Below are 15017 nucleotides of genomic sequence, written 5' to 3'. Positions count from 1 at the left end.
AAATGACGCGGGGGAAGCCTCGGCGCCCCGTCGGCTGCCTGGCCCCCCCACCCCCCGGCGATCCGAGTTGGACCCGCGACTCGCTCGGGGAGAGAGACGCGACAGAGCGTCGCCACGAAGAAACCACGACGCTGGAAATGTGCCCCGGTGCAGAAACTCCCCCCGGGTGGGTGGGAGTGGCGACGGTGGGATGGGAGTGGCGGCGGGAGAGGGAGTGGTGGTGAAGCGGTCACCGGATTTGATGCTGTATCTGACGTTGCCGTTGGGGCCGTCGTCGCGGTCGAACGCATTGACGCGTATCACGGTGGAGCCCACGGCCGCCCACTCCGCCACGTAGGCCTCGTAGGGGTCGACGGTGAAGACGGGCGTGTGGTCGTTGTCATCGATGACGCTCACCAACACCGTGGTGTACGCTCGCCTCACGGGGATCCTGGCGTCCTGCACCTGCTCGCGCGGGAGAGAGTGAGTGAGAGAGTAAGCTCCTTAGAAACATCTTCCTAAGGTTCAGCCTCCATTTCTCCGGCGCTGCGGTGCCGTCAAACTGCGTCACCGCCGCTCGACACGGCCAATCGGCAAGGTTTGGTGTCACCTTAATGAAACGTGGCGATCGGTGACACGGTTTGTTTACGTGACAAACTACACTACACTGTTGTATACGGCCCTTTTTCCACAATTAATATCCATAAGAATATTTACGGATGCATACACCTAGATTTATTTTTCCTTTCTTTCGTGACAAACAATATATATATTTTTTTAATGAATCAAACCCGTAAGCCAGAAACACGAAAAAACAGATGTCGGTCATAAACAGGCCATATAGAGATATAAAGAAATAATAAAACTCTCAAGGCGAGGATGTAACAGCTATCGGCGAAAATCTCCAGATGAACAAGAGTTTGATGGGCCCCTTAGGAAAGGTCCCTCCGAGGTCAGAACACCAAGAGAGCAGACACGGAGACGCCAACAGGGTAAATCGTATACATATTCTTTTTCTTATTTTCCAGTAAAACAACTAAAAAATGAAAAGGCAACAACAAGAATAAGATAAAATTAGAGATCCTAACGCTCACTCCAATTAAGAACAGGCCACCAGACACATCAGTGAATTATTATCCAATGATTAATTCGCTATCAAATGATTTTCACCTTTAATACTTTTACTGTTAAAACAAAGCTTGGAGCAGGAATACCGAGTCACATCAAAGGTTATCGAGAAGGAATGAGACAACGGGCAAACTTGCGAAAGAGTTTAAACAATATCCCAAGCAACCCCGACCACCTTTGTCTCTCTCACAGCGTGGAGAAGCAGGAATTACACCTTATCACAAGGGGCCATCTGGAAAAGCCAGCCGGGTTTGATGAGGAGACACACCCACCCCACACACGGCAACCAGGTAAAGAAAGTTTTAAAGGAAATTGCAATATAATATTAATAATAACGTATTAACCTTACACGACATTCCATTATAGAACCTTACAGAACCAAGGGATATGGATTCCAACAATCAAGAAACGGACCTCTTAAACTCAGGATGATAATTATTTTTCTTTTTAATAATTCCATCATAACAATTCGAACCTCGGTAAAACCGAGAGGTGTCGGGAGGACGTAGTTACAAGCACGAGTCTTGGCGAACATGGGACCAAATGGTATTTGAGAAATATAAGTCGAAAGTATAAAGAGGTGCTCCCGACCACCTTTGTCTCTCCCGAAGAGCGCGAGAGAGGAATTTTACGCCAGGGCAAACAAGATCGTTATCGCGGGGACCATCTGCCACACACGGAACTTAGTAGTAGCCCCCACCCCACCCTGCACACGGGCAGCAAAAGAGCGAGCGAGCTTTAAGTTAAACTGTCACACATTTATAAACGCACAAAGTGACGAAAATTAATAAACTAAGTAAGAGCCAAGGTAACGGGGTGGATTAGGCTGGTAGAATGTGGAGTCGAAATGATATTTGCAAAGTATAGAAAGATGGGAAGATCCTGGCCACCTTTGTCTTTCCCTGCAGCACGTGATAAAATGCATACGCTCGGAAGAGCATCTTCACTTGGAAATAAATCAAATACTATGAATCACAAGCAGGATCATAACTGTGTATGATAAGATACCAACTATGATGTGAAATGTTAAACTTAAAAAAAAAATCTTAACCATTTCTTTGTGCGTCGGAACGCGTACGGAAAAGGGGGGGGGGGGGGGAACCCGCCCCTCTCTCTGGGTGGATGGAGTAGACAACCAGACGCCACCAAGATGAATCGAGGTGTCTGTTGTCTTGATGTTTATGGCTTGAGGAAAGACCCGAACAGGACCGTGTCATAAATGACACACACACAAACATACACACTGACACACGAACCCCCCCACCACCGACACACGAACCCCCCCCCACCGACATACGATCAGATCAAAGATAGCTCCGCCTCGTTAGGGGAGCCGAGAAGGAGAGAGATTTTTGGCATAAAAAGGAGCCGTTTCAGCATTGAAATCAGCTCATCAGCCCTCAGGGCCAGCTCAACAGAAGAAGACTCATCTCAACTCAGCTCAACAGAAGAAGACTCATCTCAGCAGAAGACCCGCTCAACTCATCTCAGCAGAAGACCAGCCATCACCGACGCCGGAGACTCCTCTACAACTCGCCGAATTGGCGAGTGTCGCCGATTGGCGTCCCGCTGCCGCTGTTAGCGGCCAGCGCCACCACGAGCGAATCGTGAGCCTGTAATCTACAACCGCCGACGACGGAGCACCAGCGTGCCAGCTGCTCGCAGACGTACTGCGCGCATTACCTACCGAGTCCGCGTACAACCGCGCCGCTGCGGGCGTGCTTCTAACGCTGTCTACCAGACGGTCATCTCAGCTACAACAACGCATCTACTCGTTCACCAACGTCCGTCGAGTCCGAACCAACTACTGAAAGAAGAATCAACTGATACGTATGATACACTGCCCCCCACTACACGACAAACCAGACGTCTGCTTGACTCGAAGAATCGATTCCGAACATTGGCCTACTCTTTCACCACTCATACCATTCAACACACACACACACGGGTCATTAACAAAGCCTAAAACCTCAAGCCATTGAACCATCCGTGATTGTGGAAACATCGCAACGACCGAGTGAATAATCCATCGTTTTTAAGAGTGTTCATAATTTTCCTCTGTAATATTGTGATGGGGCTGTACTTCTAACCGCATAAATTACCAACTGACCCATTAACAAGGATTAATTCTTGACACCTCACCACGGAGCGCCGCTCGCGGGGATAGAGAGCGTGTTCAACCGGTTCCCTGTCAGGGGTCTGGCCACAATTAATTAAAAGATTGGCCCGAGATAAGGATCTCAAAAGGAAACATCGCCACCCATTGAGTCGCCTTGAGAAGTTGATTAGAAATACTTGAGTCGTTCGTTAATATTTGTCTTTCTGCATAATCTTGCTGGTATCCACGACTGAAATAACGAATTCAAACGCATATTTGTGCCTCCAAGAATAATACTGGTTGGAGTGCCCTGTCAACGAGTAGCGTTGCATAATAATCAGTCATCCTATTGTTAACAACGTGACAATAATTGCATTAAGGGCCGCGCATGATCAATGACCGAATGCTGTGTTGTGTGACAATTCAAGTAACGAAGCATTGCGGCCATCGAGTGGTGTTGATAAGGCAATTCGAAGTATTTCAGTCGAACGCTTTAAATTCATAATCGTTATGAATCAATGAACAAACATCAACGTGGTACTGTGCTGACGATTTCAAGCATAATAACTTCGCATATCAGAATGTATTAAGGATTGGATACGAATCAAAGACCAAGTGCCGTGTTGTGTAACAATTCAAGCATACGAGTTTGCATATTATAAAGTTAAGGTTTGATAGAATAGTTCGCATGTTTTCAATCTCTCTCTCAACAACCGATCGATTGCGTTACGCGTCGGGAATTAACCACAGGTGCCGCTATCGAGGTGAAACAACACAATCGTGGTGGTATCATGTTAACGCTGTGTTGAAATTCCAAAATCCCGAGATTGAGTTTTTATATTATCCAAAAATGAAAGTTAGCTAGAAATAAAATTGATTAAAGCAGAAGGTTTGTGTGTGATTCTTCCTGAAATTCTGCATAATATTGTTCTGCGTATGAGATTTGAATCCTGGGGACCTATCAAAAGCACACTATCACCACACATAATCCATAACACGCATAATTCGTAATGTTCAATCGAGAGTAATCGTACCCTTATCGATAATACGGAATTAAAGAGCAGAGTCGAATCGACTCTCTCTCATTCACGCTCACAACGCCTGCGTCACTGCATACGATTAATTGCGTTATTCCAATTCATAACACAATCCTCGTCACCGAGGCTCGACCTTATAATCCATAACGACCTGCATTATCCTAACCACGCCCACTCGCATAAATGAATACGATTATCTCTCGAATCAGCATAATTATGCGCATAATTACACCAATTAACATAATTTCGGATAAATTATGCAAATCTCAAATTTCATTTAATTTTCATTATTTCCATCAATTTTCATAACACCTATATACACAACAACACGCTACTATACAGTACACTATGGTCACCACGCAAGACGATGGTCACGGCGTCGTCGTTATCGTCGTCGTCATAATCATCGTCGGCAACTTCGATCAGCAGTCGGCTACGTATGGTGCGCACACAGACACACCCGGCGTGGCGCCCCCTCACCATGACGGTGAGTACGTGGCTCTGCTTGGCCTCTCGGTCCAGCTCCTCGGCAGCTGTGACCTCGCCGGTGACGGGGTTAATGCGGAACAGACGCATGCTCTCGGCGGCGTTATTGCCGCCTAAGCTGACGAGCGAGAAGAATAACCGGCCGGCGTCGCCGGCGTCGGCATCAGTCGCCTCCAGCCGGAGGCTGACGACGGCGCCAGGAGAGTCCTCGGCGACGGTCGCATTGTAGAAGCCGTGGGAGAAACGGGGCCGGTTATCATTCACGTCCAGCACCGTCACCTCCACCTAGCGGGGAGTGGGGGGGCGAGGGTAGCGGGGGTGAGTACAGCGGTGATGTGGGTGGCGGTGAGGAGGAAGTGGTGAGAGGTGACAATGCCCCCCGCGTGTCTCACGTGGCCACCGCGGCCGTCCCCTGCCTCGTGACGTCACCACGTCGCCCGCAGAGACGGACACACACAGTCGCACAGAGACAGACAGACACACAAACAGACACACACAGTCACACAGAGACAGACACACACACAGACGTACACACACACAGTCACACAGAGACAGACAACAACAACAACCGCCATTCACCACTAAGTGGCGGTGACGTCACCATGACGCTTGTGCCAGGCTATGTGCACCCTGAGGCCACGTGAAGTGTCGAACGCCCGCTGGCAGGAGGTCACGGGGCAGACCCAGGTGCCGCGGGTCGACTGACTGAGATGACTGGCTGATGCACCACCTGTGCCCCCTACTGTGCCAACCTGCTGTGCTTTAGCCACCCGGCGCTCCGCTCGTTGTTGTGAGCGTTGCTCCTTCGCCCTCCAACAACAGAGGGCGACTACCTCCAACTGCCCAGTAGCGTCCTTTACGAGCCTCCTCCACAGAGGCCGATCTTGACACCGCTGGTACCAGTCATCGGCAAGTCCACTCAGCTCCACGTCCTCCTGTACCACATCACTCCATCTCTTCTCTAGCCCGTGCAACGCCCGTTTAGCCCCCTCAATCCGGCCGAACAAAAGCTGTTTTGGCATGCGGTGGCTGGGCATGCGGGCTACATGACCCAGCCATCGCAGCCTTGCCCGCCGGAGGAGCTCACCGATGGGACCTTGCCCAGATCTTTCAAGGATTTGTGAGCTCCTCACACAATCCAGTCTGGTTAAACCCAGGATGGATTGTAGGCAGGCCAGCCTAAATGTTTCTAACCGGCGAAGATGTTCCATTAGGGGGGTCCACTTTTCGCAAGCGTAGAGAAGGGAGGGAATGACCGTGGCCGAGAAGACCTGAAGCTTAGTGCGGAGTGACAGACCAGGTAGCTTCCACACAGCGTTACGCAACCGATGAAAAGATATTGCCGCTCGACTGATTCGGAGTGAGACCTCTGCTGTTAAACTGGAGCTGGTCATAAGCACACTGCCCAGGTATGGGAAACTCTCCACTCGCTCCACAACTGCCCCATCACCGATTGGGAGCCGTGGGGGTGGAGTGTCCGATGGTACAAAATACCCAGGCAGGTGCTTAGTTTTGGTGGGGCTGATGGTAAGACCCCACCTAGTCTCAGCAGCAGCGTCTCCAACTCCTCCTCTGAATGAGCAGCTATTACCAAATCATCAGCATACATAACGTGGTTGAGCAATAGGGAGCCATCCCTTGACCGCACCCGGGCATCGATCAGCCTCCCATTATATCTGTACCATATAGAGATTCCCCCGGTACAGCTATTGAAGGCTTCACGAATTACGTGGTCAAAATAATGTGGGAGCCAGAGGACATTCCTGTCGCACCCCAAGGTGTACAGGGAATGGCTCTGACTCCCGGCCATGTAGTTTTACCCGGACCCGCTTACCATCATGAAGGTCCTTAATGATCGTGAGCAGAGGGTCAGGTACTCCAAAAGCACGAAGAACAACCCAGAGCCCAGGCCTACTGATGGTATCATAGGCCTTGACCAGGTCAATAAAGCAGAGATGTAGGTCTTGTTGGAATTCCATACACCTCTGCTGTAGCAGACGGACAGAAAATATGGCATCTGTGCAGGACCGCCCTTTCCTGAAACCGCATTGGGGCTCCGCAAGCCTCTCCTCAGCGTGCCTGGCAAGGCGATGCTGAATAATCCTTGCCAGGACCTTTCCTGGCACACTGAGGAGTGAGATGCCCCTGTAGTTGTTACAGTCTGTGTGGTCCTCCTTCTTAAAAAGGGGGACAACCAGGGCATCCTTCCAATCCTGCGGAACCCGACCAGTGGTCATATAGGGCAGTCTGTGCACAAACGCCACCCTCCCTCAGCATTTCGCTTGGGAGATCATCTCTGCCCGCTGCCTTTCCTGGTCTCAGACTCCGGATCGCCTTCAGTACTTCCTCAACAGATGGCACCTCAGCCAGTCACTCACAGGGGGTGACTTCTTCCAATATTTGAGGCACCGCAGCCTCAGCAGGGTCATCCTCACTTTGTGCCACGTTGTTTTCTTGGCTGAGGGATTTTCCCTCCCCCAGGACTTCACAGAAATGCTCAGCAAATCTGCAAACCTGTTCCTGGGGGTCGGAGATTGGATCACCGTTTTTTCCCCTAATGATGGTAATAGGTGTGGCGCTGCAGGTTACTTTTTTGATGGAGTTAAATAGAGATTTGTGATCATGGGCCACTGAGGCAGACTCCATCTCCTCAGCAACCCGCGACCACCACCCATCCTTGCCTCCGAGCGAAGGCTGCGGTAAGCCTCCTCATTCTCTGACGTGGGATTCTGTAGCCGATGACAGTGGGCCTGTCGCTTTTTCTCAACCATCCTGAACACCTCCTCTGTCAGCCAGGGTCTCTGGGGAGGTCTGGACCGCGTACCCAAAGCAGCCATTACAGCTGCATGAGTCACAGTCCTAAACCTCGCCCATTTACCCTCGACATCAGGAGGAGTCGGGGACGATGCCAATCCCAGCCGCAAGTGATGGTGAAATTCTCGCTTGCAACTTTCATCAGATAACTGAGACCAGGCCACTTGAGGTTGGAATGGGGTCCTGGGTGTACACCCACCACCGGAGTGGAAGAATGGCAGGCACATCTTACAGATGACTAGTCGATGGTCAGAGGGCAGATCAGCTCCACGGTAGGTCCTGGTGTCAAGGACATGGGCTCGCATCTGCTTGTCCATTACTATGTAGTCCAGCAGATGTTCTTGCTTGGACCCGGCATGCATCCATGATGTTGTGTGGATGCGCCGATGCCGGAACAGCGTGTTGGTAATTACAAGCCCATGGGCTGCACAAAAATCCAGCAGCCTCCTACCGTTGTTATTGAGCTGATCTGGCCCATGCCCTCCAATCACTCCAGACCAGGTGCCAGCATCATGACCAACTCGGGCATTGAAGTTACCCAACATGATGACTCTATCCTGAGGGGCCACTTTAGCCAGCACCTGTGACAGGAGGTCATAGAAGGCATCTGACTCATCGGCTTTGCCTGCATCCCTCCACGGATGTTAATCTTCGGTGGGGGCATAAGCAACCACGACCACCATTCCTCGCCTCCGGTTGATGGGAAGGCGAGCCCAAAGCAGCCTGGGGCTTACAGCTTCCCACACTTCACCGCCACGCTCCCACGCCCCCTTCATTCTTTTGTTCAAAAGAAGAGCCACACCCTGTTGTTTGGCAGTCTGCCGCCCCGAGTAGAGGACTGTCCACCCCTCATGGTGGCAGGAGCCAGAACCGGTCCACCGGACCTCCTGAATGCCACATAGATCCAGGCGGTACCGGTCCAGCTCCCGACAGAGGAGTGGCAGCCTCTCCTCCGCAGTGAGCATTCGAACATTCCACGTGGCCATCCGTAGTGGTTTTTCATTGTTTCTGGAGGAGCCCCGAGGGTACATATTCAATCTCCTGGCTCCGCCAATTGGGGTTTGGCCAGGAGACGTCATAGACGCCTGGCCCCCCGGGGCCTCCGGCACAAGCTTATTAGTTATATACTTAATTCGCGGTTTAGTGGTAATTAATTGAAGGTGGAGGGGTTACCAGCCCCTCGCACCCATCCAGAGCCTCTGTTTAGCCCCTGTGGTGGACACAGATGCCATGAGGGGAGGAGCCAATCGAAATTGGACCTCCCCCCACAGCACTGCCCACGACAGAGTTGCCCGTCCGGCACCGCGAGGAGGTAGGGGGTTGTTTTGCCGGAGACAGACACACACAGACAGACACACACACAGTCACACAGAGACAGACACACACACAGACGGACACACAGTCGCGCAGAGACAGACAGACACAGACAGACACACACAGTCACAGAGACAGACACACACACAGTCACACAGAGACAGAAACACACAGACAGACACACACAGTCACACAGAGCCAGACACACACAGACAGACACACACAGTCACACAGAGACAGACACACACAGACAGACACACACAGTCACACAGAGACAGACACGCACAGACAGACACACACAGTCGCACAGAGACAGACACACACAGACGGACACACACAGTCACACAGAGACAGACACACAGACACGCGTGGCCACCCACCAGGGTGGTTACAGCGTTGGACCCGTCGGTGAGCCTGATGGTGAGCTCATAGGAGGCGCGCTGCTCGGCATCCAGCGGCTGGGCCAACTCCACAACACCGCCATGTTGGGTCACATAGAAGCGGTCCTCCACGTTACCGCCTGTCAACACGCGGTGCCCCTACCGTCATCATCATCATGTCACTGTTAACCCATCATCATGTCACCGTTAACCCCATCATCATCATGTCACCGTTAACCCATCAACATGTCACCGTTAACCCCATCAACATATCACCGTTAACCCCATCATCATGATGTCACCGTTAACTCCACCATCATGATGTCACCGTTAACCCATCAACATGTCACCGTTAACCCCATCATCATGATGTCACCGTTAACCCACCAACATGATGTCACCGTTAACCCCATCGTCATGATGTCACCGTTAACCCATCATCATCATCATGTCACCATTAACCCATCATCATGATGTCACCGTTGACCCATCATCATCATGTCACCATTAACCCATCATCATGATGTCACCGTTAACCCATCATCATGTCACCGTTAACACATCATGATGTGGGTTGGGATGGGTTGGGTTGTGTTGGGGTGGGGGGATGTGTGTGGTGGCACCACGTGACCTGTGATGCTGAACCAGAGGAGGCTCCCCGCCGTGCTCTGCGTGGGCAGGGCAATCACCACGGAGCCCACGGCGGCCGTCTCCGCCACGGTGACCGCATGATACCTCTGGGCGAAGGCCGGGGGCGTCTCTGGCGGCAGAGGAGTGGCGACCCAATCCACACGCAGTTTGGTAGACACCTTTCTTGCGTCCAAATCCGTGTTCATGGCGGTGAGCTGCGGGGCCAGCAACAGAGATTGGAGAGTTCCGTTTCGCGGTCGAATCATCGCGGTGATAAGAGGTCGGAGTGATATCATCACGCGTGTCTGCGTGTGGAGGAGGGAGGAAGCGGGATGCGGGGGGAACAGGGTGGAGGATGGAGTATGTCCCTGACCTCCATGGTGTCGGATGTCCCCGCACGGTGCAAGTTTCTCCGGGTGAAGAGGATTCCGATTCCTTGATAGCCGTCCATGCGATATTTTACTTGTGGCGATATGTCGTACGCTATCCTGGCGTTGTCGCCCGAGTCGGCGTCGGTGGCATAGAAACGTGCGATTTCCACCTCCGTTTCGTCATCCGCCAACACCACGTAGACGTGCTGGAGGTCCCTGGGGAAGCGTGGGGTGTGGTCGTTTCTGTCCAAGACGTTCACCGACACCACCACCCTCGTTTCAAGCGGGGGCACGCCGGTATCCACGATGGACACCTGGCACCGGTGGGACGGACGCACGCACAGACACACATGCACAACAACAACCGCCATTCAGCCACTAAGTGGCGGTGACATCACCACGATGCTTGTGCCAGGCTATGTGCACGTTGAGGCCACGTGAAGCATCGAATGCCTGCTGACACGAGGTCACGGGACAAACCCAGCAGGTGCCATGGGTCAACTGACTGGCTGATGCACAACATGTGCCCACTTGCAGTGCTTTAGCCACCCGGCACTCCGCTCGTTGTTGAGCATCGCTCCTCCGCCCTCCATTGTTGGAGGGCGGCTGCCTCCAACTGCCCAGTAGCGTCCTTCACGAGCCTCCTCCACAGAGGCCGATCTTGACACCTCTGGTACCAAGTCCACGCAGCTCCACACCCTCCTATACCACATCACTCTATCTCTTCTCCAACCCACAACTGCCCTAAAAAGACACACACACACATCGACTTGCACACTCATACGACGCACACGCATATGGACTCGCACACACATTACTTTCATATTTACTAACTTTTAAAATAATAGTTTTCTATCTGCGTGACTTAAGTGAAAGAAGCAAGGGGGGGAAATGCAGGCGTCTGCCATGAGTAATTCAGAGTGAGGGCGATGGTGTCCCAACATTTTTGTGCAAACATTTTGCGCGAGCAAAAAATAAATAAATTGGTAAATAAATGAAAGTCAACGAAAACATCTAATTATCCTACCTGTAACTATGAGCTGATGTGCACCAATTAAGCATAATTGACATGTCACCGCTCAACCCCCGTACTGAGGGGGCAAGTGTAAATATGTTAGAATGAAGAAGACGTAATAATAGCATTCAGTGCAGGGATATGAGGTGGCTGCTGGTTCCTCCAAAGTACAGGAAACGCGATGATTCCCCTCAGAGTAGTTGTTTTGTGAGCAGGACAGTGATATTTAGAAAAGTAGCTATTTTGAAAGAGAAAACGTCTGCATAAGTGTCATTCCCTCGCGCATAAAGACGTGGTCGCAATAATAGCCATTTATATAAATAAGCGCACTTTATCTATCCGCTGCACTTTCCGTCGTTTTCATGCAGGGGCCACTGCAAACCTACGCTTCGGTGTCGATTCCCAGAGTCGACTTAGCCCCCACCGACACGACTTTGCCATTTGTTTGGCGACGAACGACATTTTCCCATTATCCCCACATACGCCATCTTATATATAAAAGTCTTCGCGTGCGCGCGCTTGCGGGGGATTTGGCTCTCAAACGGTGGGGTTCAAGTCCGAAAAAAATTGCCGGGTGGCACGCCCCGAGCCCCATGCTTGGTATAGGCTATTCCGTTTTCCCAGCCGTCAACTTAAAATTAGTTTAATTAGCGATTTAGTGGCATTCTTAATTTACTTACTGCACGAGCTCGACCGTACCAACTGACGCCAATTGCATGCACTGCTGTAGGGAAAGCACACTATGCACTGCTGTAGTAATAGCACGGACCACCACAGTCACTATGCACTGCTGTAGTAAAAGCAGGGACCAAAGTCCGTATGCACTCCAGTAGCTAAAGCAGGTACCACCACTGTATGCACTGTTGTAATCATACCAGCTACCACGACAATATGCTTGCACTGCTGCAGGGAAAGCAGGTACCACCACGATATGCACTGCTGTAATCATACCAGGTACCAGCACATTCAGTATGCACTGCTGTTGTTAAACCATGTACCACCACAGTATGCACTGCTGTTATCATAGCAGCTACCACCGCAGTTAGTATGCACTGCTTTTGTAAAAGCCGCTACCACCACTGTCAGTATGCACTGCCTTTGTGATAGCAGGTTCCACCAGTCACGAGGCACTGCTGTAGTGATACCACAAACCACCACAGTCGGTTTGCACTGCTGTAGTTCAAGCAAGTACCACCACAGTCCGTGTGCAGTGCTGTAGTTCAAGCAGGTACCACCACAGGCCGTGTGCACTGCTGTAGTGAAATCAGGTACCACCACAGTCGGTATGCACTGCTGTAGTCATAGTGCATACCGTCGTGGTGTGTGCGTAAGTCCATGTGTGTGCGTGGTGTGTGTGTGTAAAAAAACTACTCTTTTTTAATTAAGTTACTTCTTTCACAGTAATAATGCCTGTGTCTAATTCCATGTGTGTGTGTGGGTCGATGTGCATGTCTGCGGCCATGTGTGTGTGAGAGTCAATGTGTGTGTGTGTGTGCGTCGCTCCTTGTCAGTCAGTGTAAGTAAATTTCTTTCTATTTGTGTGTTTTTTGGTCCATGTGTGCGTGTGAGTCCATGTGTGTGTGTCTGTACGTACGTGTGTGTGTGTGTGTGTGCGTACGTCCATGTGTGTGCGTACGTCCATGTGTGTGTCTCAGTCCATGTTTGTGTGCCTCTATGTCCGTGTGTCAGTCCATGTATGTTTGTGTGGGAGTCTGTGTGTCAGTCGATGTGTGTATGGCAATGTGTCTATGTGTGGCAGTCCGTGTGTGTGCGCGTCGATATGTATGTGTGTGTAAGTTCATGTCTGTGTGTGTGAGTCTATGTATGTGTGTGTGTGTCACTCGATGTGTGTGTGTAAGTCAATGTGTGTGTGACTTGATATGTGTGTGTGTCAGTCCATGTGCATGTGTGTTTGTCGCTGTGTGTGCGTGGCTCCATGTTAGTCAGTGTTAGTCCATTTCGTTGCATGCCTGTAGGTCCATGTGTGCGTGTTAGTCCATGTGTGCTTTATTCACTTGCTCAGGGCCTATGATACCATCATTAGGCCTGAGCTCTGGGTTGCTCCTCGTACTTTTCGAGTCCCTGACCCTCTGCTCACGATCCTTAAGGACCTTCATGATAGTGAGCGGTCCCACATCAAACTACGTAACCATGAATCAGAGCCACTCACTGTACATCTTGGGGTGCGACAGGGATGTCCACTGCCTCCCACAATCTTTTACATATATTTGGACCACGTATTTCGTTAAGCCTTCAATGCCTCTACCGGAAGAATTAACATCTGGTACAGATACAATGGGAGGCTCATCGATGCCCGGGTGCGGTCAATCGATGGCTCCCTATTGGCCAACCACGTTATGTATGCCGATGGTCTGGTAATTAATGCTCACTCAGAAGAGGAGCTGGACGCGCTGCTGCTCAACCTGGAGCTTGCCACTAAGAGGTGGGGCCTTGCCATCAGCCCCACCAAAACTAAGCACCTGCCTGGGTATTTTGTACCATCGGACAATCCACCCCCATAACTCACAATTGGTGATGGGCCAGTTGTAGAGAGTGCAGAGTTTCCCATACCTGCCCAGTGTACTCATGACTGGCTCCGGTTTAACACCAGAGGTCTCACTCTGAATCAGTTGAGCGGCATTATCTTTTTATCGGCTGTGTAACACTGCGTTGAAGCTACCTGGTCTCTCGCTCCGCACGAAGCTCCACATCGTCTCGCCCATGGTCATTCCCTCCCTTCTCTACACTTGCGAAACTTGGACCCCCCTAATGCAACATTTTCGCCGGTTACAAACATTTAGGTAGGCCTGCCTACGATCCTTCCTGGGTTTAACCAGGCTGGATTGTGTGATGAGCTCACAAATACTTGAAAGATTTGGACAAAGTCCCATTGGTGACCTCCTACGCCAGGCAAGGCTGCGTTGGCTGGGCCATGTAACCTGCATGGCCAGGCAAGGCTGCGTTGGCTGGGCCATGTAGCCTGCATGCCCAGCCACCGCATGCCTAAACACCTTTTGTTCCGCCGGATCGAAGGTCTCTAAACGGGCGCTAGAGAAGAGATGGAGTGATATGCTACAGGACGATGTGCAGCTGAGTGGACTTGTCGATGACTGGTACCAGCGGTGTCAAGGTCGGTATCTGTGGAGGAGCCTCGTGAAGGATGCTACAGGCCAGTTGGAGGCAGTCGGCCTCCAACAACAACGGAGGGCGGAGGAGCGACGCTCACAAAAACGAGCGGTGCACCGTGTGGCTAAAGCACAGCAAGTTAGCAGGGTACAGGGCACAGGTGGTGCATCTGCCAGTCATCTCAGTCGACCTGTGCCATCTGGGTCTGCCCCGTGACCTCCTGCCAGCAGGTGTTCGACACTTCACGTGGCCTCAAGGTGCACATAGCCTGCCACAAGCGTTGTGATGATGTCACTGCCACTTAGTGGCGAATGGCGGCTGTTCTTGTGCAGTCTATGTATGTATGTGTGAGTTGATATGTGTGTAACTCTGTGTGTTTGAGTCGATTTGTGTATATAACTACATGTGTCTCTCAAGTTGATGTCTGTGTGTGTGAGTCCATGTGTTTGCGTGCGTGTAAGTCAGTGGGTTTCTATGTGTATGGGTCCATGTCTGTTTGTAAGTCCATGTGTGTCTGCCTTTTTCGCCCGGGCAACACCGGGTACTAACCGCTAGTCTAACCTACAAAAAGGCATTTTTTGTCTGTCTGTCTCTCTGTCTGTCTGTCTGCATACGCTCAATTGCGAGGGATTTGGCTCT

The 15017-nt window shown here is 51.2% G+C and overlaps 1 protein-coding gene across 3 annotated transcripts in view; it reads right to left on the bottom strand.

Moving 5' to 3' along the window:
- LOC142921552 (protocadherin Fat 3-like) overlaps positions 1–15017 on the bottom strand; it is a 51837-nt gene that overhangs the window by 17103 nt on the left and 19717 nt on the right. For all 3 annotated transcript variants that reach the window (XM_076062957.1, XM_076062958.1, XM_076062959.1), the window contains exons 6-10: positions 10240–10551; positions 9868–10081; positions 9237–9376; positions 4723–5013; positions 234–444 (exon numbers count right to left, since the gene is read on the bottom strand). In XM_076062957.1, the coding sequence (XP_075919072.1) occupies positions 234–444; positions 4723–5013; positions 9237–9376; positions 9868–10081; positions 10240–10551 (1168 nt within the window). The remainder of the gene's footprint in view (positions 1–233; positions 445–4722; positions 5014–9236; positions 9377–9867; positions 10082–10239; positions 10552–15017) is intronic.

This window comes from Petromyzon marinus, unplaced genomic scaffold, assembly GCF_048934315.1.
Source record: "Petromyzon marinus isolate PM22_M1 ecotype Great Lakes invasive population unplaced genomic scaffold, UKy_Petmar_22M1.pri1.0 PM_G_Scaffold_82, whole genome shotgun sequence".
NCBI lineage: Eukaryota > Metazoa > Chordata > Hyperoartia > Petromyzontiformes > Petromyzontidae > Petromyzon > Petromyzon marinus.
This window is presented reverse-complemented; position numbering and strand designations above follow the sequence as displayed.